Here is a 25955-nt window from a genome sequence, read left to right as displayed (position 1 = left end):
TCCATTTGCTTTTGGCTCCCGTGGTAAGATTAAATTAGCTGTTGTCCACAGACACGTTAAAAATTGTCTTGCCTTTCAGGCTGTCTGGCATAGGTGTAGAATAGACAAGAGCTATCCCTTTGAGAAGTGTTTCTGAGCAGGTCCTCAGTCTCAGTGTAATCCAGCCCTCAGAGCTCATTAAAGGTATTCCTATGCTTTCATCAAGGCACTAATTGCTTCCACATTAAACCTGCACGCTGAGGTTTAACATTTGCCAGGAGCACATATTTTTGTTCCTAGCTGGGGCTGTTGCTAGCTGTCTGCTGCTCTCGCAGTCCGTGGAGTCGATAGGTGCAGCACGGGCTCTGCCAAAGTACAGAACACCCCCACGACTTCCAGCCCTCGTGCTGCCCCACGTGCTCGTCTCAGGAAACACCAAATGACACAGTACAGAGTCGCGGTCTCCCCTGCACATCCTCATGTCGGCAGAAAGATTCTTTTCCTAGATGCAGTTCTAGCACCTGCTACACCAAACACAGCTCACCTGCAATTTTTCACGTCCAGCTTCAGCGCTGAGGACCAGTGCTGTAGCAGAGAAAGGTCTTCCAGTTTACTCTTTCTGCATTTGGTATTTGTCTTCTATATCGTGTCTTTCCCAGACTTACAGCAGCAGAGGAACGTTATAGGAGATGCCTGTTTTGTATTTGTCGAGCTAGTTTTAGCAGACCGCAGCCAGACCCTTCTCCTAACCTCCAGTTCAGCTGACAGAGCTGTGCCTTTCCCCATGCCCGCACAGCGGTCCTTATGGCCAAGGACCCTGGGTGATAACCCAACAAAATGAAGAGTTGCTGGCAGGTGAGGCATTTTCCTCTGTTTTTGCTCATGCCATTATCAGAAAAAGTGTGGCCAGCAGGACCAGGGAAGTGATTGTCCCCTCTGTACTTGGCGTGGGTGAGACCATACCTTGTGTTTGGTTCTGGACCCCTCACTACGAGGATACTGAGGTCAGAGAATGCATTCAGAGAAGAGCAACAAAGCTGGTGAAGGGGGTAGTGAAAAAGACATAGGGGGGTAGGGGGGCACAGAATCACATAAATAGTTGAAGAGAAGGTGCAAAGAGGACAGAGCCAGGCTCTTTTCAGTCATGCCCAGTGACTGGATGAGAGGCAACGGGCACGAACTGAAACACAAGTTCTCCCTGGAGAACTGGAGTCAGACCACAGGTCAGAGCATCTGTCTGTGGTGACAAATAGGGTGCAGGAAGGCGTGCAAGTTCATCATCACTAGTGAGGATCAAGCTGGACTAACAGGACAGGAGGTGACATGGCCTACTCAGCCAGAGGGGAGCAGGATGAGTCTGCTGGTGCTATGTTCACCTCAGCATTGTGTGTGTGTCTGCAAACTGTGTGGCCAGACACGTAACTATGTCAGCTCTGCGTGCATGTGTCTACTGTAAACACATCTTCAGCTGCTCCAGTGGTTGAACCTGGCAGGACTTCGCTGCAGCGGTCTCACCCCTCTCGGGCTGTCAGACGTGGCATGATACACTTTCCTCTAACACAAACCATCTTGCTTGTGCTTTTGTGTAGTTAGCAGGACACATGCCCATACAAGAGTGCTTTGCCAGCGATTTCAAAAGGAGACAAAGAAGTCTCTAAAAGGCTTTTATTATACACCCTCAGTTTCAGAAATCTTTATACAAGCTACAGAAACCAAATCCAAGCTGTGAGCTGTGAAAGTTTGTGTCAGGCACCTGCGCAGACCTGCTTTTTGTTAATTCATTTTTCCTGTGTCCAGAAGTAGGGCATCGCACTCCCCAGTCTGTCCCAGATGTTGAAGGACTGAGAGGGCCTGATTTCTGGTCAGTAATATTGAACTACTGCCAGCCCCTGAGAGCGTCATACCCACACCAGAGCACTCCCTGCTCCTCTCCACACCCTCCACCTCCCTCATCTTTGAAAGCAACATAAAGTCCATGAGAACTAGGTGATAGTTTCTGACCAGCAAGAGCATGTCTGCTAGAAAAGACCTACTCTTTGAGCAGCAAAGTCAGCCCAGGGCCGGCAGCTGAGTTCCATCCTGTATTTCAAGAGGGAACAAGGAAAGGAGCTGCTCCCTGATACTCACAGGTCAGTCAGCAGTTGAACATCAACAGGCAACAAGGTTCTCCAAAGGCTGTTCTGTCTTCTATCTTGCTCAGATGATGAAAAGTGCTAACTGTTCTCCATGGTTTTCAGATTTTCCACCAGGGAAGGCGGCTTTTTGGTCCTGTAGGCAGCAGAACCTGCAATCCGGGCCCCTCTGATGCTGCTGATATATGGTAGAAGTGGAGGCTCCCGCACCACCAGGTCAGTGCCCCTGGGAGTGTAGGCTCTGAGCAGCAGTTCCTCTTCCTTGTGAGCTGTCACTGTCACCCAGCCTGCAGAGCCGAGAAAAAAAAAAAATGCAGTCAGTGAGAAGAGTCACCCGTATCAGAACACGGGTTCTCACACCAACTCAGCACTCCTGTATTGGCTAAGAACTCATGCTATCCAGGTGTGATTTCTTTGAGAAACTAAGCTCAAAGGTAATACCAGAGCTTTTCCAGTAGAAGGCAGCACCTAAAGCCACATCCTACTCTTCCCAGGTACATCTCTTTCCTGCTCAACTTGGAGGGATGGTGGAGACTACCAAAAACATTAATAAAGCTTTCTGATCTGTGGCCCCTTCCCTCTCACCTGGACAGCGGGCAGGATCACATCCATTCCTGATGCTGTAGTACCTCTGTGGCAGCCAGAGCATCAATGCAGTCATCCTGTACAAGCATGGCTGTCAATCCCCATTCCTGTAGGCTGCTGAGCCTCAGCTGAAAGTCATGGCTGTCCTGGTTTTGTGTTAGTGACAGTCCTGCCCTTAGCAGAAACCAGGGCTTGAGCCCTTGCTAGGCTACCTCCCCATAATGTTTCTAGGATAGAGACCCCGTACAGCAAACTAATGAAGAAATGTTAAATTACCTGCAGAGGAAAGTTTGATATCTGCAACTGCCTCAGTGGTACCAACTCCTTTCAGTGTAACGTCCTGGGGGACAAGTGGGGGAAACTCTTTCATTCGCTCTTTTCCACCCATGGGAACCTAAAAACAAGAAAAGATTTAGCAGCTAAGAGACGCTTCAGTACTGCCACCTTGAACTGGCAAGCAACGCACAAGTGGGAATAAAGATATTAGACCTTTGTTGTCCAAGTAAGAGCTGACTTGAATATCCCTATACGAGCTACTTCACATTTGCAAAGAGCAGAGCTTCACCAGGCTTCACCTGCAACCGAAAGCCCAGGACAGCAGCTCCTTCTCTCACCTTCAGTAACTCTTGGCCAGCATGCTTCTCATAGACAGCATCTGCATTACTCAGGGTAGAAATGTGGACTGGCAAGAGGTTAGAAGCCACAACAGAAAACCAGGCAGGTTTTTCTCCCTGAAATAAAACAAAGAGGACGTTACTTATGATAACAGAAAAGCGTCTTCAAACTACTCTCTTGCTCCATTTCTTTTCTGCGTGTTGAAAACCTGTCTGATTGTTGTCCCCTCCCTGACCAATGGTTCTTGCCTGTGTCACTGCAGAGCAGCTATGGTTTATGCAAACAAAGGAGCACCAACAGCTTCACCTCAAAGCACCCCCAATACCACAGCCCCTGCCATCGCATCCCAATCAGCTCAAGCAAATCATCCAGGAGATGTCTTTGCTCAAGTTTAATTCCCCAAAACAAACTCGGATTGGTTATTTAGCAAGAGAAGTGAGTGACATCTCTTGTCTGGTGTTCCCTCTCCTACCACTTTGCACTTCTAACACCCCTCATGACAAAAACAACCCCTGTGGTAACCCTGCGTCTGAACTGCCAGCCCTATCCTCTCCTTCTGCGTCATGTGCGAGAACTGCTTTGGCTTCATCCATGCTCACAGGCTGTCCTGATCTCGCAGCATTTCATGTTCTGGATTCTCTGCCCATGCTGGAGCTCTCCTGCTACACTGGTACACTTCCACTTACAGCAAGCACCCTGTCACCTTCACCTTTCTGCTTTTCTTCCAGCAGGACAAGAGTTTCCTTAGCAAAGTAAGGATCCAACATTTCTATGTTGATCTTGGAAAGTTGACTGAAACAATGGAATAGCCACGTACACAACCCCCTTCTCCAAATGGGGCAAACCACTGCGAAGGGCATTATCTATCATTAGTGGCAGATCCACATCTGGAAGAAACTGCCCCTTCCACAGGTAAGGTGAGGGAAGGCCGGGTCCACACTGCTCAGTAAAGATGTATCACGTGGGATTTGTAATAAGTCAAAGAAGCTGGGAGGGGTGCGGGAGAGAGACAGCATGTTTAAAAAGTATTTTTTCAGAAACTAAAATCCATGTACATTTACTTGCTTCCTCAGACAAATTCTTCAGAGTTCTGTGTCAGGAAAGAAAAATGTTCATGCTTTTTTCTCTTTGCAAAGAGCTTTCACTAAACACAGAGATGAGGAGAAACACTTCTTTTCCCAGTTAATTCTGTCACTTTCTCTCCTCCCTCACTGCCTTGTGCCTTTGTATGTCATGGGAAGCCCTTCATTCTGAAGGTGTCTGTCAGCATTCAAAAACAACTACAGCTGCACAATATAAAATACTGCACACTGGTAACAAATATCACACCTTCCAACTGTAACACCCATCCCAAGGCATTTTTACTTTCTGCAGTGCTTTATTAACAGCTTTGTCATCTCAAAGGCAGCTCAGAAAGGGGCTGGGGAAGCTATCCAAGCAGCCTTTTATTGTTTGGTACTACAACATGAGATGAAGGAGCTGCTCTTAAAAACCCTTTTTTCCCCTACCTGCAAGTAGTCAACACGTCCCAAAGCTGCTAAAAACAAGACCATTCCTGGCTTGAGAATGAAGGTCCGTGGAATGATGGCTTTTGTTGGCATAACCAGCTTTACTTCTTTCTCTGTCAGGAGATTCAAAACCTGCAAAATAAATTCTATAGCTATGAGACGCTGAAGGTGTTTCAACAGTGACAACAGATTAATAATGGTGGAGGAAACAGATTAAGTAGAGCAGTGTGAAGAATGTCTAACACAGGAAACAGAGGAGAAACGCCGCTAGCTCTGTCCCAGACATGCCAGTCATGCAAATACAAGTCTTTAGCAGTCAGGTCACAAGGATTGATCTTATTTAGGCATTAAAAGACCAAACTAACAAGGGCTGTGGTGCAGCCAGAACACTTAATGTTCTTCCTGTGGTCACATGCAGACAATCGTTAGTTCGAAAGCCAAGGCAGCTTTTAACACCAATTGTGAAAAACAAAAACCTCTGTCCTACTAGCTGCAGGTTTTCTGATGTAATTGGCAATGCTTAAATGACAATTTACGTTATCAATAGCCTTTGCTATGCTTTCCAGAAATTTGACTTTGAAAGGAGGCATGAGGAAGCAGCTAAAAACAAACCTCCAAGGAACGTGGACAAAAACATAATTCCATCATATGGTAAGAGCCCCCTCCCCAGTTCCACCTCCTTCCAAAATACAAATCAAACAAACAAACCTGTCTGTAACTGGAAGCTTCCCCTGCCGAAATGTCACACAGACCATCTTGGTTGTCCTCCAGCCAGAGGACAGGAGCCCTGTCTTTACAGCAGACACTAACTAGCTACCCACAGAGTTAAATGCCACAGTAAAGTGGGTTATGATCTCACAGACATCTACTAGAAAACCAGTAGTAGTGTTCAAGACCTTAAAACGGTTTATTTGTAAATACTTACAGCCTACAGTAGCTTGGCTAATCTTATCTACCAACCAAATCAGAATCAGTATGTCCCTGGACTCCAATTATCTGGGCTGCAGAGTCTAATAGGATTAAGTGTTTGGTGCACTGTCCAACATTACAGCCCACAATCCTAGTCAGAGAAGTTAAAAGACCAGCTCACCACTGTAGCAGGCATGACCGCTTAGGGGTCTGAAAAGTCATCAAAGCTTGCCCTCTTAAATGTTGATTGTTCCCTAGTGATTTATTGATAGAACACAAAAAGTGCTCTATACTGCACTCTAATTGTACGTATGAGGCTAGGAAATGTCATGGGAAATTAAATCCAATTTACAGTTTGATGGTTTTATGATCTTGGGAGACATACCTTCTTAATAAGGTCTTATAGCTGGAGAAATTTATGAGGTTAAAATCTACGGGCCTGAGCTAAAACCTTACCTTCTCAAAGGGGGGGACTTTTGTTTTTTTTCTTTAAGTAAATATTTCCAATGGAAAATAAAGTACTCAAAAATTTAATAAGGGAATGTAGTGTGAAATATCAAGCAGTTTTTCTTGCACTTTGTTCTCTTCAGACCTTTCCTATCTCCCTGTACTTTTTAACATTCCCAAAAAGGTGACCTGCAGCTCTGTACAGACACCAAAGCAATGGAAAAACAAAATACAACTTTTTTGTACATATACATTATATCAGCACTGGCTTCAGTGCCATTGCTCTACTGAAAGATTGAGGAAGGTCTCACATATTGGAGCTATTAACAGGAACACTGCAGATCCTGCTGGCACCAGGAGAATGCTTCAGGTCTTTCTCAAAGATTTAGTTTGGTCACACAACATTGATAACCCTCCTAAGGTTTTTTCAATAGGCTTGCACTTTCAATAGGCATTATTGCCTTTCGATAGGCATTTTTCAATAGGCTTGCACAGCTAAAAAGTGCAAACTTCCCCGAGCAACACTGTTAGAAACTTGCTTTAACAGTGTCATTTACTTCCCTTCATTAGGAACGTTGCTGACACAGTCACGCAGTTCCTACAGATCACAGCACGCACCATTCAGAAACACAACAGCAGTAACATCACAGATACTCCCCAGGTAAAGAACAAACCACATTTTCACAGTTGTCCAAAACAAATGAACTCCAGGACTGCAGCAGAAACTCTCCCACGTGTGTAACAGAGGCAGAGCAGTCCTCCCAAACTGTGACCTCCTCAAACACAGAACCAGAGAGTACCTACACAATTTTCCTTTGCAATCCCTGGAGTGTCAAAACACCAGCGAGCATCCTTCACTTCATTGTACGTGAACTCTTCTCTTTCCTTAGACTTCCTGTGTGAATGGCTGGGATCTTCATCTATGCTGTATGAGAGCATGTCAGGGTCAAACTCAATCAGAGGGTTAGACTTCTGACGTTGAAATGTTCTTCCAACTCTTCCTGGATTGAAATGAAAGGGTTTCATTTTACTTACTGGCAATTAATTTATTAATTGCATTTCCTTCAGTTGGAAATCTGCCCCTTCTCTTGCTTATCAGCAGTAATATAAAAGTGATAAAGATGTTATGTGGCTAGAAATGTGCATGTTCAAAAGCCAAAAGGCTAATAAATCCCTTCTATAATTCTTTATTAGCACACCTCAAGCCACAAAACATTATCAGGGACCAGATCACAGACACTCCAAAATTTCCTTTACCAGTAAATCATGCTGCTTCCCCTTTTTTGCGTCTTTGATCCTCGCAGAATTATTCATGTCAGAGCTAGCTTCTGACAACTCTCCTTTTCAGGATATATACTAAATTGATACACAATCCCTATGGCCTGCAACCTAACACGATAATTAAAAATTGAATTTGTCATCTTCCTCTGGGAATGAAAGGCACAGGCTAGAATGCAATATTCTTGTAAAGTACCAAGCTACCCACACCAGGTCGACAAGTGCTCTGTTGATGGGAGATGCACTGCACAGAAGAAACCTCTGCCATAGCTACAATGGCTACTGCAATTTTGAAAGAAATATTACTGATGTTACCAAGGCAAGAGCCAGGGGCTTTGCATCTGTTACTCAGGAAACAGTATCTGCTCAAAATAACTTGAATACAATGTATTTATTTATTTGTATTTACTACAGATACAATGTTCCTCCCACAACTAAATGAAAACAAGTTCTTTCAGAGTGGGAAGAAACTACTTTCCAAAACCAGCTGCATTCTGCAGCAAATTAAGGGGTTAACAGTCCCTTGTGTGAGTATCTTCATCAGGACAGAAAGGTTACACCTTTACTTCGACTATACTCACCCACTACGTAACCTTGCTTTTTAAGGCGATTAAGGTACTGTTTTTCTTCACTGCTTAGCTGATCTTCTGTTTTCAATGCTTCTTCTTTCAGCCTCTCCTGCCTTCGGAATATCCTGTCACACGTAGGATTAATAATTGGAAATTTCAATAGGTTCAGTGTTGTTCCTAGAAAAAAAAAAAAGGCACATCTGGACCCACATCTAGCTGTCATATTTATGCTCTGAGGAACAAGAATAAAAAACTGCTTTTCCAACTTCTGGGTGAAACCCAGTTAACACAAAGTTGGAGGTAAAGCTAAGCATCAGCAGGTGCTCCCGTAAAGTACCAGCCTCCCCAGACAGGGTGGCTGAAATGAAGTATCCACCTGCTTGATAGTGCTATCCAGTGACAGGACCCGAGGGAATGGTGTCAGGCTGTGACAGGGGAGGTTCAGGCTGGATATCAGGAAGAGGTTCTTCACTGAGAGGGCTGTCGCGCACTGGAACAGGCTCCCCAGGGACGGAGTCATGGCACCAAGCCTGTCAGAGCTTTAGAAGCGTTTGGACTGTGCACTTAGTCACATGGTCTGAATTTTTGGGTTGACCTGTGCGGTGCCAGGAATTGGACTCAATGATCCTTGTGGGTCCCTTCCAACTCGGGATATTCTATGATTCTACTGAGATCGGTTTTCCTATTGAAAGGGGTCTCTCTGCAATCCACAATTACCCTCACGTGCACTTTCACAAATTAAAATAATGCTAACACTGGCACAGTCATGGGTCATCCGAGACACAACAGCTACCTGGCAGATTTTTGGATGGTCAGTTAGACACCTGAGAACCAAAGCACGGTCCTAGGGCCGATTTCTATGAAATTAAGGGATCGGAATTTGACCAGCAGCAAGATTTGGGTCAAGAAAACAATGCTGCTGGTTGACTTTTGTCAGGGCCATACACGGGGAGTCCCAGACCAGCTTGCAGGAACAGGGCCCGGCTGGCGGCAGGACTAAAACCAAACAGCCCAAACGCACCCCACCGCAACGGGGCACGGCGGCGGCACCCCTCACCTGGCCACGGCGAGACGGTGGCCCTGTCGACGACGTCGGGGGCGCGGGACTTGCAGTAGTCGGAGCGCAGCAGGGCGTTGAAGAGCGTCGACTTGCCCGAGTTGGTGGCTCCCAGCAGGTAGACGTCCCCGGCGCACTTCCAGGAGCGCTGCAGCCGGCTGACCAGCCCCTCGAGGCCGAAGCCCGTCCTGGCGCTCACCAGACGGACGTCCACCAGCAGACCTCTCCGCAGGCCGGCTTGGACGCAGGCCGCCTCCAGCCGCTGCCGCAGCCGCCCCAGGTGCCCGGGGGAGTCGGCGGGCAGCAGGTCCACCTTGTTGCCCACCACCAGCAGCCCGGCGGCGGGGACGTCGGGGCCCAGCAGCGCCGGTAGCTGCGGCAGCACCGGGTCTGGCAGCTCGAGCACGTCCAGGAGGTAGAGGAGCAGCGGTCCGCGGCCGTGCCTGGACGGGCGGCGCAGGGCAGCGCTCACGACCTGCCGGTGCTGCTCCGGGGGCAGCCGCAGCCGCAGCGCCCGGCCGTGGTGGGCCAGCAGCCAGCAGCGCTGGCAGACGGCGCCCCGCAGCCCCGCGACTCCTCCCGGGCCCTCCGTCAGGCTCCGGTACTTGTCCGCCGGCACGAAGCCGGGCTCCGCTCCGTCGCGGCACTGCAGCTCGGCCCCGCAGCCCGAGCAGCTCACCCCGCTCGGCGGCACCGCCGGGTCCGGACGCCCCGGGGGCACCGCGACCCCCGCCCGCCGCTCCCTGCCCGCCGCCGGCCCTCGCCGGTGCTCCGCTGCCACCGCCTCGCTCCTCGCTGCCTCCAGCTCCGGCTGCGGCTCGTACTCGAGGAAGACGAACCGCTCCTCCTCGTCCCTCGCCGCCGCCCCGCGCCGCTGCGCCACCGCCCAGGGCCGGGCTCGGGCCAGGCGGCCCAGCAGCGCCCAGCCCGGGCGGTGCATGGCGGCGCCGCGCTGCCGGGCGGGGGAAGGGGAAGGGCTGAGCGGCCGCGCCTGCGTCTCCCGGCCCAGGGGGCGGCCCTCTCGCCGTCACAGCGAGCGCAGGCGCCGCCCTTCCCCTCCGACCGCCGCTGCTCAGGCGCCCGCCGCGCTCCCCGTTCCCGCCTGGCCGCCGCCGCCCGCGGCTCCCCCCAGCCGCCACCATGTACGACGCGGACGAAGGTGAGGGCGCTGCGGGCCGCCCCCGTGGGCATTCCTCTCCCCTCGGGGCCTCCTCTGCCCTTGGGCTTAGCTCCCCTTCCCCCCTCATGGCGCCGCGGCCTCCGGGTGCCGCTGAGGGGAAGGGTCCTTGCGCCGCCGGGGACAGCGCGGTGGCTGGGGGCTCACCTGTGTGTGCTTCCCGCAGATATGCAGTACGATGAAGACGACGATGAAATCACCCCGGACCTGTGGCAAGAGGCGTGCTGGATTGTGATTAGGTGACTCGATGAAGTTCTCAGTTCTTAATGCTTCCGTGTGTGTGTGTGCTCTTGGTGCTAAAAGGTAAAATCTAGCCAGCAACGTGTAACAGCTGCAGGTCAGGTTGTGTTAAATTGTATGCGTTAGTGTTTTCAGACTAGAACAGCTCTCAAGAAAAACAGTGGGGTTGTTCTGGGGGACTGAGGAGCCCGGCCGACACCCGGTGGCTGGAAAGCTGCCTGGCAGATAGGGACCTGGGGTGTTGGTCAGTATCTGGCTGAGCATGGCCAGCAGTGTGCCCAGGTGGCCAAGAAGGCCAGGAGCATCCTGGCTTGTGTCAGGAATAGTGCAGCCAGCAGGAGCAGGGAGGTGATCGTCCCCCTGGGCTTGGCTTGGTTCATGACCTGCTGCATGCCCAGAGATGGGCAATGAAGTTGGCAAAGGGTCCAGAGAACAAGTCTTGTGAGGAACGTCTGAGGGAACTGGGCCTATTCAGCCTAGAGAAAAGGAGGCTCAGGGGAGACCTTATCGCTCTCTACAACTGCCTCAAAGGAGGTTGTTGCAGGGTGAGGGTTGGTCTCCTCTCCAGAGCCATGAGCAGTAGGAGAAGAAGAAATGGCCTCAAGTTGTGCCAGGGGAGGTTTAGGTTGGATGTTAGAAAACATTTCTTCAATGAAAGGGTTGTGAGGCATTGGAACAGGCAGCCCAGGGAAGTAGTTGAGACACCATCCCTGGAGATATTCAAAAAATGTGTAGCTGTGGTGCTTAGGGACACAGTTTAGTGGTAGACTTAGCAGTGCTAGGTTAACAGTTGGACCTGATGATCTTAGAGGTCTTTTCCTCCTTCCCTTTATGTGATAGCAGACTGTGCTGACAGGATTCACTGGCAACAGCACAATAGCCGTGGCTATTCCCCTTCTTGGGGGAAGCTTGAAGTTACTGGTACAAGGGTGTTTGTTACCAGTTTTCTTGAGAGATCCTGGCAGGTGTGGGTTGCTTGGATGGCTTCAGGAGTTTGAGGTATAGGAGCTAATGCAGCAGAATTGTTTAAGTCATCTCATTAAAAGGTAGGATGCAGGTCTTAGTATTTAGGCTTTGATTTTTACAGTTAGGATGTGTTGGATTGAATCTAGGTGACACAAAGGCTAGGGGAAATCCAGAGAGGAACGAAGCTGGGAATCTCAGTGTGGCTGGAATAGAGGGTATCAGAGCTAAGAAAAGTTCTGAGAATTGTCACCTTGATTAGGAACTTACATTTACATAGGTTGTTGAAAACTTTGGCTACAGCCACCTTTGTTGATGTTTGTCATCATGTTTCCTTTCCTAATTGAAGGTAGAGTGTGCATACACGGCTTAGCCAAGAGGTGGCAGCAAGTCAGTCACTTTGTAGTCTCTGTGTCTTAAAGCACTGGAAAAGAGTTTAAAGTTTCTGAGCATCTATGAATGAAACTCATGTCTCACGAAATAAGTGTTTTCTTACTGTATTTCATGGCATTTGAAGGTTTTGTTATAAATATGTCTTAAACTTGCTGACAAATAAGGTACGTGAATGAAATGAGATCTTAATTTAATTAGAGCACTTTTTTTTTTTTTTAGCTCTTATTTTGATGAAAAGGGTTTAGTCAGGCAACAGTTGGATTCTTTTGACGAGTTTATTCAGATGTCTGTGCAGAGAATTGTTGAAGATGCTCCACCAATTGATTTACAAGCTGAAGCCCAGCATGCTACAGGAGAAGTGGAAGAACCGGTAAGTGGAGGCCCCAGGTGGAGGTGATGGGTTTTTACAATGCAAAGTGATTTTTCCCTTGCTTAGGCGGGTTTTATTCAACCTTCATCTTGAGAGACTGAAATGTATCCAAGTTAGGATGTTGCTTATGCAGCCAAGAGTGGTATCAAAATTCCCTCTCCTATAGAATCACTGTCGCCTGCTAGGTAAATTGTTGGTTGAGTTGAAGAATAACCAAGAACAGTTGGCTGCTGCAGTTTAGCTTGTCAGTAACTGTATAAAGGTGCTCAGGATGGGAGCAAGCATCACTGACAAGGATTTAGTGGAGTGTATCTGAGAGTTTAGCAAAGCAACACAATTAATATAACAATCTGCTTAATCTATAGAGGAAACTAAATCACCTAGCTCAGGTGCTGAATGGGTCGTTCCTGTGGTTCTGTGTAGGACACGATGAATAGAATGTATAATTTGCACCTTTGTCTTTAATAGTTTTTCTGGAGAGAGGGCTGGGTATGAGGACTTTGAAAATATGTTGTGGGAAGGCTACAATTGCTTGCATTAAGAAGATGAGTTTTTTAATGATGTTTTTGCTCTGTACTGGAGCTTGCTCTGCTACAGCAAGTGTTGCTTTTGCAGTGTGCTGCAGCAGAGTCATTATAGCTGAGATACAGATAGATGCTTGCAGGGAATTCAAGTTTTGTTTTCATAGTAAGATGTTCTTAGCTAGCTTCTAGGCAGGTATACAAGTGGGGTGGCAGCACAGCTGTATTTTATTTGGGTTAGCTTCTGTTCTGCAACAGGGCACACTATGAAATAAGAACTCAAACTTTGAAGGCAATGCATCTTTCAGCCTGTATACGTGCAAGTGTAATGATTTGTTTGTTTCCATACCCATGGAGTTTACTCCGTGAAGGAATGCTTTGTGAATAGAGAAAGCTCATCTCTAGGTTCTCGTGCATGCAAGGAGGCCACTCAACAAATGCCCTTGGCATGCTTTTGCACCAGGACTGAGACCACACATGAAGTGCTTGAACTAAGTAACTGTTGCTTGCTTTCCTTAAGTTCATAGAATGGCTCAGGTTGGAAGGGACCTCAAAGGTCATCTAGGCAGGGATGCCTCCCACTAGAGCAGGTTGCCCAGGGCCTCATCCAGCCTGGCCTTGAACACCTCCAGGGATGGGGCATCCACAACCTCTCTGGGCAACCTGTTCCAGTGCCTCACCGCCCTCTGAGTGAAGAATTTTCTTTCAACCTCTAATCTAAATCTCCCCTCTCTTACTTTAAAACCATTCCTTCTTGTCCAGTCATTATCTGATTGAGCAAAGAGTCGCTCTCCATCTTTTTTATAAGCTCCCTTTACCAAAAAGCCACAATGAGGTCACCCACAGCCTTCTCTTCTTTAGGCTGAACATCCCCAGCTCTCTCAGGCTCTCTTCATAGGAGAGGTGCTCCAGCCCTCTGATCATCTTAGTGGTTCTCCTCTGGCCTCACTCTAACAGCCCCACGTCCTTCTTGTGCTGGGGTCCCCAGGCCTGCACGCAGCACTCCAGGTGGGGCCTCACGAGGGCAGAGCAGAGGGGGACAATCCCCTCCCTCCACCTGCTGCCCACCCCTCTGGTGATGCAGCCCAGGACACAGCTGGCCTTCTGGGCTGCAGGCACGCACTGCTGGCTCATGTTGAGCTTTTTGTCCACCAGAACCCCCAAGCCCTTCTCTGCAGGGCTGCTCTCAGTGAGTTCTTCTCCCAGTCTGTGCTCATGTCTGGGATTGCCCCGGCCCATGTGCAGCACCCTGCACTTGGACTTGTTGAACCTCATTAGGTTCACATGGGCCCACTTCTCCAGCCTGTCCAGGTCCCTCTGGATGGCATCCCTTCCTTCTGGTGTATCAGCTGCACCGCCCAGCTTGGTGTCATCTGCAAATTTGCTGAGGGTGCAAGTTCCAGCTACCCTTACTAATTACACAAAAGCACTTTGTTCAGAGCATTGTTTGAAAGCTTTTACACCTGTATTATAAATGCAGGCTTTTGATTTAAGTGAACTGAATGCTCTAAATCTCAGTGCAGTAGGATTCTGAGGGATGAGTGGCTCTCAGAGCAAAATGAAGATCCTGAGAATTGTTTTGTTGCTGGATGATGCCTGTCCTTTCATGACTTGTTTTAAAACATATTTTACTATAACGTGAAAGGATTTGTGTGGAAACAAATTTGATGTGAGCTATCTTACTGTATGTGTTGAAGCAGATTCACCGTTTGCATTGTAAAATTGGCAGTTTTATCTAAAGCTACATACACAATAAATATGTAAATATGTATAAGGCATATTCTACTAATATATTCACTGACTTGTCAGATTTTGAATTTGTTAGCTATTTCACATGAAGAAGACGTACTTTGATACTTTATTCTTCTCTTACCTCTTCAGTTACCTCTGTGTTTTTTTATTAACAAGGTGTTTAGAAATTATTGAATCTTTTTGAGTGTTTTGTTCACCTAGCCATCGAAACAGGGATCATTTCTGTACCTTGAGCTGAGGATATGCAGCAACATTGGGAATTAAGCTATAGGGCTGCTCTTGAATAACCAAAATGGATGGTTTTTTTCCATTACAGATAAATGTCTTCTTGTTTTCCAGCCCCGCTATCTCCTGAAGTTTGAACAAATCTATCTTTCCAAACCTACTCATTGGGAAAGAGATGGAGCACCATCACCTATGATGCCCAATGAGGCCAGACTGAGAAACCTTACGTAAGAAAGACCTCTGCGTTGATTAAAACACAAGGAAGGACTGACAATTGTTAATTGATAATCTTTTTCAATTTAGTAATTCTGAAGATATATTCTTTATTGCTCTTATTAAATTACAGTGCCTAGTTGTTAAATACAGGTAATGATTTGGTAATAATGCTTAGTATTACAAGTGAGGGCTTGAATAACTGCATTCATTAGCCTTCTGTACAGGCCGGAGTAATAACTGACTGATAATGCAATGGTATTTTTATTCTGTAGGTATTCAGCCCCCTTGTATGTGGATATAACTAAAACAGTTATTAAAGAAGGGGAAGATCAGTTACAGACGCAACATCAGAAAACTTTTATAGGGAAAATTCCTATTATGTTACGATCAACATACTGTTTGTTAAATGGCTTAACTGACCGTGATCTTTGTGAACTGAATGAATGCCCTCTTGATCCTGGTGGCTACTTTATCATTAATGGATCAGAAAAGGTAAGGGATGATGCCATGCACAGTTGTCTTTATAAGCACTGGAAGTTCTGTTACTTACTTCTACCTCTTTTGCCAGGGACATAAACGCTTTCATTCCAGTTTCTGCAGGTACTTGTGCACTTAGTATGAACTTGTGATGAACTTAGTCCTTTTCTGGGACTTTTTGAGCCACCTTCTCTTTTTCTTTGAGACGTGTTTCTTTCTACAGATTCATTTTCAACATTGGAGAGCAGCGTGCACTCTTAAATGTCTCATCATCAGTGTGAGGGAGGTACTTCCTCACTTGCATTCTCCTCCAGGTTGTTCACAGCTGTATAGATGCATCTTAAGAATAGGATAAACCTATTCCTTTCATTTCTTCCCTCTATTGCTGTGGATTCAGCTTTAACAAAGCATATCCCCCCATGCTTTTGCCTCACCAAACTGGTATATTTTTTTTTTGTAACTGATGCCTGGGCAACACACCAAAATAAATCTATTTTTGTTCTTGGAGGAAAAAAAAAAATCTGGCTTTTACTATCAGAGCTGGCATTGGAATTTATTTGCATGGGTAGTTCATTGACCTTGGAAACAGATAGTGAAAAGCTTTCTTTTATCAGTATTTTGACTAAAGCTAACACAAATGTCTCAGCACAGCTAGCAGATATGGTGACTCCATCACAGAAAAGTGTTCTCCAAGTCTTTTATTTTGGTTATTCTATCTGAACGAGGTATATGTTTTGCTTAATGTGCTTTTAAAATGGAGAATATAGTCCAACTGAGTTTGGCAAATTGAAATCATGCTGTGGAGTGCTTTAAAAAGTAAGGCACATGAGGCAATGGTAGAAACCCTGTGGTTGTTATTTTCACGTTCCCTTTTGTGAGTTATTTACTGTTGTTTTTGTTTCTAACACAGGTTCTGATCGCTCAAGAAAAAATGGCTACAAACACAGTATATGTGTTTGCAAAGAAAGATTCAAAATATGCCTACACAGGAGAGTGTAGATCTTGTCTGGAAAATTCCTCTCGACCAACAAGTACTATATGGGTTAGCATGCTAGCCAGAGGTGGGCAGGTAAGCCTAAGCAGTAATAATCCCTTTCCCCAGGGCTTACACAGAAGATTGTTCTAGGGGTTTTGTTACTGTCCTGTCTCTTAATATCACTTTCTTGTGCGATTTTAAGAAGACATTTCTTCTGATGTTAAGTTGTGAGAAGATAAAACAACTCATTTTCATATAACGTTGTCAGATTATGCCTGTCTCTGGGATAAATAATTTGAGGATTGAAATGAAGACTCTCTTTGTGGCAGAGTAGAATGGGGTTAAAAAATAATCTTACAATTAATTACTGTAAATGAGTTTTTAGAAAATCCAAACGAACTACTTCCTGCTTTTTGACAAAGGAAAAGAATATGAACCCTGTCTATGCTGAGGGCCAAACTAGTGTTTCAGATGAGTTTTGCAGACTGCATGTTAACTAATATTTAATATCTAATTGTGCCACTTGTCAAAGTCCAGGCACTCTGCAGTGGCTATAAGTGACATGATTTCAAAGGCAGAAAGTGTTGGTACTTGCTTGCCATTGCACTGAACATTTAGAAATTTCTAAGCATTCTAAGAGCAACTTTAATAGAAGCCTTACACCACTCTAGTGCTTCATAACTGGGACACTCTTCAGCGATTGTCCCTCAGTATCACTCAATGTTTGATCCTTTCTGGGGAGGAGGGAACACCTACTTCAGTAATCAAGAGAATGGAGATTTGTGCGGCTTTGATAAGCTGGACTTAAGCTGACAGAAAGAAAACTGAAGATAGATATGGTTCCTCTTTGCAAATACTCAGGAGGGAGGAAATGATGCAGATGGGTGAATGAATGGTGTTATTCAAATTCCTTTGTATGAGGAAAAACATTCAAGTTTTTGCAGACTTCTGAGGTTAGAAAAAGCTTAAAAGAAGTCAGTTCTGCAGTAAGGTTTCCGAACAGATCTTCACTTAGTCTGCTGAGGAGTCATGGTTTCCTGTAGTAAATACATTTATAATACATCATCTAAGTTCAGAGAGAGTTTTTTATTTAAAGGCAAGATCATTTTAGACTAATGTATGTTTTCCCCTATCTTTTTAGGGTGCAAAGAAGAGTGCTATTGGTCAGCGCATTGTAGCAACTTTGCCATATATCAAACAAGAAGTGCCCATCATAATCGTCTTCCGTGCACTAGGGTTTGTGTCTGACAGGGATATTTTAGAGCACATAATTTATGATTTTGAAGATCCAGAAATGATGGAAATGGTAATATGTTAAATAACTTATTTTTTGCTTAATGATGCTTAATTAATCTTGCTTAATGATGATGTCCAGGTGTGGTTAGTTTTTATTATTGAGTATTTTTTTTTCTTATTGTAATTTACTTACTTTATTTCTGTGGGTGGTCTGTTAGAAGTGCAAAGAGCTGTCTATTTAAACCATTCTAATGAGTATTTTAAGTGAATGAATTGCAATGGAAATGAAAAGAGCTAATATATTTTTGGAGGTAGGTTCTTAGCCTGCTGCCACTGACTTTAATTATAAAATCTCCATTTATATGCGCATCAGCAGCAGGCCTAGAATGTAATTGAATGAGAGCTATTTTCTGAAGTTTAAACTGTTTTTTGTTTGCTTTCTGTGTGCTCCATTGCTTTCTGCTGCTCTTGAAAGAACTACTATAGTAAAGTCAGAAAGCAGTAATTAGTAGTTCCTGAGAAGAATCATCAGCAGGCTACTGCTTAGTTTCTGTCAACCCGAATAGGTACTGTATGATTCAGGATTTTACTGTATTTTGTGTGTTAGGTCAAACCTTCTCTGGATGAAGCATTTGTCATTCAGGAGCAAAACGTTGCTCTGAACTTCATTGGATCGAGAGGTGCAAAGCCAGGCGTCACCAAAGAAAAAAGAATCAAGTATGCTAAAGAAGTCTTGCAGAAAGAAATGCTTCCGCATGTTGGTGTCAGTGACTTCTGTGAAACCAAGAAGGCCTATTTCCTAGGGTATGTTAGTATATTCTCAAGCTGCAGCTGGTCACTGGATACAGATACTATGTGCATGATTGGGAAAGCACTCTGAATAGGAGTTTGGTTTTTAATCTCAGTGTTCTGGGTACTCAGTGGTAAATTTTAGAGCACTTACAGGTTTTCCTAGCTGAGAAAATGCAAATGATGATGATAAAATAACGAAAAAAAAATAAAAAGAGAGAGAACAAAACAAGCCTCCAACACACCCTGGATTTAAAGTTAGATGTGATGATACTGACCAAGTGCTTTTAACATCTCATTGCATGGACAACATACAGAGGTTGATAAGTAAGTTGTAGAGTTTGACAACTATTTATAAGCTGTATGTAATGTAAATGAATCGTTTAAAACTATTGGTACGTCCTCCTGATCGCCACTTACTGGTATACAGATAAATGATAGCATCAGGAGACCTGTTGTTTTACTTCAAATAACATGTCCCGTTCACAGTCTCACTAGCTTAAACGTAGACTGTATTATGATATGGGGTAGACGTGTAACAGAAGATATATCGCTATCATCGTGTAAATATTAACTTTTTTTTGGTTATCTAAACTTAGTGTGCCATTCAGCTCTAAGGACATAACATACTTCAAGAGACCTCTCTTAGGTCCAGCAGTATTTTAACTTCATCTAGAACGAGCAGCCTTTAGGAAACAGTTCACTGATGTATCTAATAAAAGTATGTGTTCTTCGTTGTGAATGTCTGTTGTTGGCTTAAGATATAAACTTATTTTCTTAGGTATATGGTTCATCGATTGTTGCTGGCAGCACTGGGAAGGAGGGAGCTTGATGACAGAGATCATTATGGCAACAAAAGACTGGATCTTGCTGGGCCACTGTTAGCTTTCTTGTTCAGAGGGTAAATATCTAATGTTCTTTGGAGATAATGGAGTCATTGCCAGTTCCACGTTTCTAAATAAATCAGACTATTCAGTTGAGTCTGATAGCCAGTCTTGGGCAGCACAGCCTGTATCTGATTATGGCATTGTTTGTGGACTGGGGTAAGTTTCCTCTAATAGTGGGTGGCTAGTATTGGTTGTTTTAAAGTATGTATTATGCATGGTCACAGGCAGATTAGTTTGATGGGTTTTGTTGTTGTTTTTTCCTCTCCTCCCCTAGTTACAAATCACTTGCTTCTGTCAAGGAGGCCAGTGACTTTTTCCAGACAGTTCTGGGTAGGTTGAATTGCTGTATTACTGTTTAATTGTGTTTCTTGACATCTTCTACAGAATGTTTAAGAACTTGCTGAAGGAAGTGAGAATATATGCACAGAAGTTTATTGACAGAGGGAAAGATTTCAACTTGGAACTGGCCATTAAAACGAGAATTATTTCAGATGGTTTGAAATATTCATTAGCAACTGGAAACTGGGGTGATCAGAAGAAAGCTCATCAGGCCAGAGCAGGAGTATCTCAGGTACAATTTTGGTTCTTGTCAAATGCATCATTTCTAGATGCTGTTGATCCTTTGTTCTAACATATTATGATGCCTGTCAGAACAACACACTTGGGAAGCTTTCACTAACTGAGTTCCATGCTACATCCAGGTGTTAAACCGCCTGACCTTTGCATCTACGCTATCCCATCTGAGACGCCTGAACTCTCCAATTGGTAGAGACGGTAAACTGGCAAAGCCCAGACAGTTGCACAATACGCTGTGGGGAATGGTTTGTCCTGCTGAGACTCCAGAGGTAATTAAATCAGTACTTACTCATGCCTAACTGCTTTTATCTGACAGTCATTTTATGGCCATAGCGCTCACAGTGATCACTTGTATTTTATTTGAAGCAGTGACATGAATATTTAACTTTATAGCTAGCTCTGTAGTTGAATGGTAGAAATTAAGAGTATGTTTTGTGTATAGTTCCTTGAGGACTTGAAACTTCAAGTTCTCTGATCTGCTTAGGGGAGTCTGTTGGTTTGGAAATGCAAAATAATTTTTGTGTTTTCACTAGGGTCATGCAGTAGGACTTGTCAAGAACTTAGCCCTTATGGCTTACATTTCTGTGGGGTCTCAGCCATCTCCGATTTTGGAATTCTTGGAAGAGTGGAGTATGGAAAACCTGGAAGAAATATCTCCAGCAGCAATAGCCGAGTATGTGCAAATGAAATTGTTTAAACAGATATAAAGTTTTTATTACCTGTACAGAGCTTCAGAGAATTGTGGGTTGTTTTTTTTTTTCTTTTTTTCTCCATTCTTTCTAGTGCTACTAAGATCTTCGTTAATGGCTGCTGGGTAGGAATACACAAAGATCCAGAGCAGCTTATGAATACGCTAAGGAAGCTCCGTCGTCAGATGGATATCATTGTATCAGAGGTATAACCTTTTCTTTTAGACTTTGGGTTACCTTTTTAGATACGGGAGGATAGTACTTTGAGACTACTTTGCAAGCTCCACATAGCATAATTTGCAACTGTTTCTGCACACATTACTTTTTTCTTGTTGTTAAGAGGAACCAGTTGAAAAATACTCTTATTGTAAATAGTTAAAAATAGTCTCTTGAAATGCTTTTGTTTGTATGAGTGTTAAAAGTTTGTTTGCTGTGCTGCTGATGACACCTGTAGGGCCTTTGCTTCTGGGAACTTTGCTATCCTATTTTGTGTGCTGTAGCTCTGATTCTAGACTAAGACTTTGTACTCTCAGTGTGCTGCTTTCTTGTGCAGGTCTCAATGATTAGGGATATTCGTGAGCGAGAAATCCGCATTTATACTGATGCAGGCAGAATTTGCCGACCACTTTTAATTGTGGAAAAACAGAAGTTGCTGTTGAAGAAAAGGCATATTGACCAACTGAAGGAACGAGAGTACAACAATTACAGGTGAGATGTTTTTCTGAAATAAACTGAATGTCTAATTTTCCATCCTGGTAGCTGCAAGCTCCCTCAGATTGAAGGGAGAGAAATGTTTAAAGCAGCACAAAGACACTTTCTCGGCCTGGCAACTTAATTCATTTTTTATGAGACTTTTTGTTTAATGGTAGTAGTAATAAGGCAGAGAAGTCCTTGTTCTTGTTAGTGCTGAAGAGATCCATTTTGTGTGTTAGCTGAGTATTTCAAACATTGATTATTCAGTTGGCAGGATCTCGTGGCCAGTGGTGTAGTAGAGTACATTGATACACTGGAAGAAGAGACTGTGATGCTGGCAATGACTCCAGATGATTTGCAAGAAAAAGGCGTTGCATATTGTTCAACATACACGCACTGTGAGATTCACCCATCAATGATCCTGGGAGTATGTGCATCTATCATTCCTTTCCCTGATCACAACCAGGTCAGTGCATCTATTCTGACATTCCGCTTTTAAGGTTAACAGAAAACCCAAATGCATACGTGCATAACATATATGGGTATTTCCTTGTCTGTTTAGTCTCCTAGGAACACATACCAGTCTGCTATGGGTAAACAGGCTATGGGAGTTTACATTACAAACTTCCATGTTCGTATGGATACGCTGGCACATGTTCTGTATTATCCTCAGAAGCCCCTTGTAACAACACGCTCCATGGAGTACTTGCGTTTTAGAGAGTTACCAGCAGGTATGTTGTCAGTTAATGTTTAATAAACAAAATTACTATTTTTTTTTTGTCTAAACTGTCACAAACATGTGGAAAATATCTAAATAATTAGCATATTTATGTAATTTAAAAACGTATGGTAGGTTAAATGTTAACTTAGACACCTAGACTGAAAAAAAACCACACAAAACAGCATTCCTAGTGTTGCAGCTGGAACTCCTTTTCTATATAGTCTGTTTAAAATCTAACTGGAGATGGTGCATTTTCTACATAGGTTCTCCGCATGGGGTCACTCTTTAGTTGATAAAAAAATTTAATCTCTACCCAAAACTGCATTTACTGACACGGTATGGTTTTTGCACATGGGATGTGGATATTTTGATATCAGAAGAGGCTAGGAGAGCTTTAATTTAGAGAAATCAGCTCATTTTTAGTTGTAAGTAATGCCTGTCTGTTACGTGTTCATCTTTTCAAAGTATTCACTCAATGTATTACAGGTATCAATTCGATTGTAGCCATTGCGTCGTACACAGGATATAACCAGGAAGACTCTGTCATCATGAACCGTTCTGCTGTTGATAGAGGCTTTTTCAGGTGTGATTTTTTTTTTTTTTTTAAGTTTTGGAACTGTTTGAAAATAAGTAGTGTACTGAGTTGTCCAGAGGCTCAAGAAAAGTTCATCTTAAACTGGAAGGTATCCTTAAAAGGCAGCAGAACAAAAATGGTGAACGTGTATCTTAGCAAACCTCAGTGAGTTCATTCTTTGTGTAACTTGCTAGGAAGGCAGAGTGGTCTTATTTATTATGTTAATTGCTCTTTTTATGCTGGTTAAATTAAATGATATTCTGAGTCTTTGCATGACTTGCCAATCACATGAACTCCTTAATGTCAATATTGCAGCACTGTAATAAAATATTTAGTAGCATGACAGTTACTAACTGGTGAGGATTGGCATGTTCTTCTCCTTAGTAGGAACTGCTGTTGAGACAACATGCAACTGATATGTCTGTGCGTTATTGCTATTGCTAGTTCTTAGGTGGCTGTATAACCTTGACTGGTCAATTGGTTTCTGGCTTTGTTCATTTTCTTTTGTCTGAGTTGCACCTAAGAAGTGTGTGTCTGCTGTCTTGCATCTGCTACCTTCTAATGTAGAATATGTATGGGACTATTACATTTTTAAGGCTTATATGGAACTTTTATAGAACCTTCTGTGTTCATGGGAGCTTTTAAATGTGAACAATATTTATCTTAAAGGTTGTGGTTTTGGTATGCTAGCAAATAAGGTAGCAAACAGAAACCCTCAAAGGCCCAGAAAGAAGCTCATATAAATTGAAACATTCGCACTGAAACTCTGAGTATTGAGTGTGGCATTGCAAGGTATCAGAAGTGAAAGTGCTTGCAAAATGGCAGATTTAAGGAAAAAAGTCATATGAGATTGATACAATGAAGATATGAATTGTCCTCAAGAATAGTAACTGCTTTTGAGATGTCAGGCAGATTGGAAGGTCTCCATAGTTCATCAAAAATAAGCATTTTATCAATAGGTATTTTGGAAATGTCCAAAAAGTGACCACTAAGATGTTAATCTGAAACTTTTTTTTTCTTTTCTTTTCTTCTTTTTTTTTTCCCCACTCCTTAGTGACAGTTAGATTAACGGGACTTTAAAGTTGTTTGGCTTGTGAATGTTACTTGTTTTGGTTGTCATTAGTAACAGTAGCCACAATATGTGTTAAAATGATGGTTTTAATGAAATTGAGATGTACATATGAAGAAAAATTATACTGTTTCACAGAGAAGGCTTTATAACTTTGTTTCAGATCTGTGTTTTATCGGTCCTACAAAGAGCAAGAGTCCAAAAAAGGATATGACCAAGAGGAAGTTTTTGAGAAGCCTACACGTGAAACTTGCCAAGGTAAGATACAAAAATATATTGAGACAGAGTTTGTTAAGCATTTGTGGGGAAGGTTGTTGTTGAACTGATTCAGTCTGTATTTTGGGACGTGTAAAGTAGCTGAAATGTCTGTGTTAATAGCAAAATGCATCAGCTTTAGACATTTTTTAGCAGCAGGCTGGTTGAATTTCTATAAAACATCAAAGTCAATATGTTACAACACGTGGAGATGTTTTTTTTTCCTTCCCCCAAGGTATGAGACATGCAATCTATGACAAACTCGATGATGATGGCTTAATAGCACCTGGGGTGCGTGTGTCTGGGGATGATGTCATCATTGGCAAAACAGTAACGCTACCAGAAAACGAAGATGAACTGGAAAGCACTAACAGACGCTTCACAAAGAGAGACTGTAGCACTTTTCTGCGAACTAGTGAGACTGGTATTGTAGATCAGGTCATGGTAACACTTAACCAGGAAGGATACAAGTTCTGCAAGATTAGGGTGAGCACCAACATGTATGTGTTTTCTACTTTATCGTTTTTGTTCTGTACCTAATTTACCAGTTAATGTTTTCTTGTGGCTTTAAGGTACGTTCTGTAAGAATCCCACAAATAGGAGATAAATTTGCCAGCAGGCATGGTCAGAAAGGAACCTGTGGTATCCAGTACCGGCAAGAGGTAGTGATTTCATTTTTCTTTTTTTCTTTTTTTCCTCCTTAATATTTCAGCTTTCATCTTTTTAGTATTGTAACTGCTGTGAGTCATCTGTGGAATATCTACTAGGGTGCAATATATAGACTTAAGTTTAGCTAGACTGTATTTAGAACGGGACACAACTTTTCCTTACATAGTACTTCAGGGCCCTTGAAATGCCTTAAAAGGATTAATTTGAGTCTATGGACTGCTTTTCTTAAAGCTGGTATTTTGGGAAGTACTGACTGTGTTTCTCTGCTGTAGGATATGCCCTTCACTTGTGAAGGCATCACACCTGATATAATTATCAACCCCCATGCCATCCCTTCCCGGATGACCATTGGTCACTTGATTGAATGTCTTCAGGGGAAGGTAAGAAGAATGTTTTATGCTGTGTGCCTAAGGAATATAAATTTTTATATATCTATATATCTATATATAATAAGTTTGTTTTAAAGATACTACTGCCTGGTAATTATTAATGCAGTTTTTAATTTTTTTAAAAATAAAAAGTTCTTCATTTATGTAATAGCACATGCGAGTTTGTTGGAGGACCTACAATCCTGTAAATTTTGTCCAGCAAGTCAGATGAGTATACGAATCTGTTGCTTTTATTCCAAATGTTTCCTGTAACCTAGAAAAAGGAGTAATGATATTATTGATACTGTATATTTTTGAAAATCTCAGCTATAGAATTTTGCAGCTGATAAACAAAGCAGGATGCAGTGCTATCATGGGTGTTGAATCTCAGGTTCTGGCATTAAGAGCTAAAATTGCTTCAAATGTGTTGTTTGATCAGTTTTTGAGAAATCTTACAAGTTTTTGCAAATCTCTTCTCTGTAGGTGTCGGCAAACAAGGGAGAAATTGGTGATGCTACACCATTTAATGATGCTGTCAACGTGCAGAAGATTTCCAATCTTTTATCAGATTATGGTTATCATCTAAGAGGAAATGAGGTATAATCAAAATATGATTTCATAGTAACTTTGTAATATATGTTTGGACAGTAAGGCTTATGTTTCAGTGATTGCATTGACTACTTTAGGTCCTCTACAATGGCTTCACTGGTCGAAAAATCACATCACAGATCTTTATTGGTCCTACATATTATCAGCGGTTGAAGCACATGGTAGATGACAAAATCCATTCTCGTGCAAGAGGGCCAATCCAAATACTTAACAGACAGCCCATGGAAGGCAGATCTCGGTAAGGATGTTTATTTTCTGTATAGTGTTTTGTTTTGGTTTCCCCCCCCCAGGTCTTTAGCCCTAAAAATTAGCTGCCTAATTAACTGATTTTTCTGTGTAGAGAAGCCCACACTAGAGGAGTTCATCCAGCAGGAACCTGTGGCCAGTTCACGTTTGAACAAAGAGAACTTCTCTGAGATAGAAGAAAATTA

General features: G+C 43.5%; 2 protein-coding genes across 2 annotated transcripts in view; one reads left to right on the top strand and one right to left on the bottom strand.

Annotated features, from left to right (window-relative positions):
• Positions 1-1627: 1627 nt before the first annotated feature.
• NOA1 (nitric oxide associated 1) lies at positions 1628-10046 on the bottom strand. Its single transcript, XM_048067789.2, has 7 exons — positions 9080-10046; positions 8035-8199; positions 6980-7176; positions 4820-4951; positions 3311-3427; positions 2973-3090; positions 1628-2398 (listed from the first exon to the last, which is right to left on the bottom strand). The coding sequence occupies exons 1-7, from the start codon at positions 10017-10019 to the stop codon at positions 2193-2195; spliced, it is 1875 nt and encodes a 624-aa protein (XP_047923746.2). The 5' UTR covers positions 10020-10046; the 3' UTR covers positions 1628-2192.
• A 35-nt stretch (positions 10047-10081) lies between these two features.
• Positions 10082-25955, top strand: part of POLR2B (RNA polymerase II subunit B) — an 18906-nt gene continuing 3032 nt past the window's right edge. The window contains exons 1-23 of the mRNA XM_013196924.3: positions 10082-10238; positions 10423-10495; positions 12072-12222; positions 14835-14947; positions 15209-15428; positions 16324-16482; positions 17531-17695; positions 18233-18429; positions 19196-19315; positions 19686-19872; positions 20003-20146; positions 20411-20550; positions 20661-20772; positions 21120-21274; positions 21527-21725; positions 21822-21990; positions 22467-22563; positions 23787-23881; positions 24114-24364; positions 24451-24540; positions 24820-24927; positions 25399-25512; positions 25602-25762. Coding sequence (XP_013052378.1) covers positions 10220-10238; positions 10423-10495; positions 12072-12222; positions 14835-14947; positions 15209-15428; positions 16324-16482; positions 17531-17695; positions 18233-18429; positions 19196-19315; positions 19686-19872; positions 20003-20146; positions 20411-20550; positions 20661-20772; positions 21120-21274; positions 21527-21725; positions 21822-21990; positions 22467-22563; positions 23787-23881; positions 24114-24364; positions 24451-24540; positions 24820-24927; positions 25399-25512; positions 25602-25762 — 3239 coding nt within the window. The 5' untranslated portion in view covers positions 10082-10219. The remainder of the gene's footprint in view (positions 10239-10422; positions 10496-12071; positions 12223-14834; positions 14948-15208; positions 15429-16323; positions 16483-17530; positions 17696-18232; positions 18430-19195; positions 19316-19685; positions 19873-20002; positions 20147-20410; positions 20551-20660; positions 20773-21119; positions 21275-21526; positions 21726-21821; positions 21991-22466; positions 22564-23786; positions 23882-24113; positions 24365-24450; positions 24541-24819; positions 24928-25398; positions 25513-25601; positions 25763-25955) is intronic.

Source organism: Anser cygnoides, chromosome 4 (assembly GCF_040182565.1).
Source record: "Anser cygnoides isolate HZ-2024a breed goose chromosome 4, Taihu_goose_T2T_genome, whole genome shotgun sequence".
Taxonomy (NCBI): Eukaryota; Metazoa; Chordata; class Aves; order Anseriformes; family Anatidae; genus Anser; species Anser cygnoides.
The sequence above is the reverse complement of the archived record's forward strand: the minus strand, read 5'-3'. Positions and strand labels throughout refer to the sequence as shown.

Bases quoted from the DNA above. Each gene is read 5' to 3' on its own strand.
- NOA1 (XM_048067789.2), bottom strand. From the start codon at position 10,019: ATGCACCGCCCGGGCTGGGCGCTGCTGGGCCGCCTGGCCCGAGCCCGG. The intron at 7,177-8,034 runs GTGAGTATAGTC...ATTTCAATCCAG, and splicing joins AAAGCAAGGTTACGTAGTGG to GAAGAGTTGGAAGAACATTT. The intron at 2,399-2,972 runs GTAATTTAACAT...TCGGCTCTGCAG, and splicing joins TATCAAACTTTCCTCTGCAG to GCTGGGTGACAGTGACAGCT.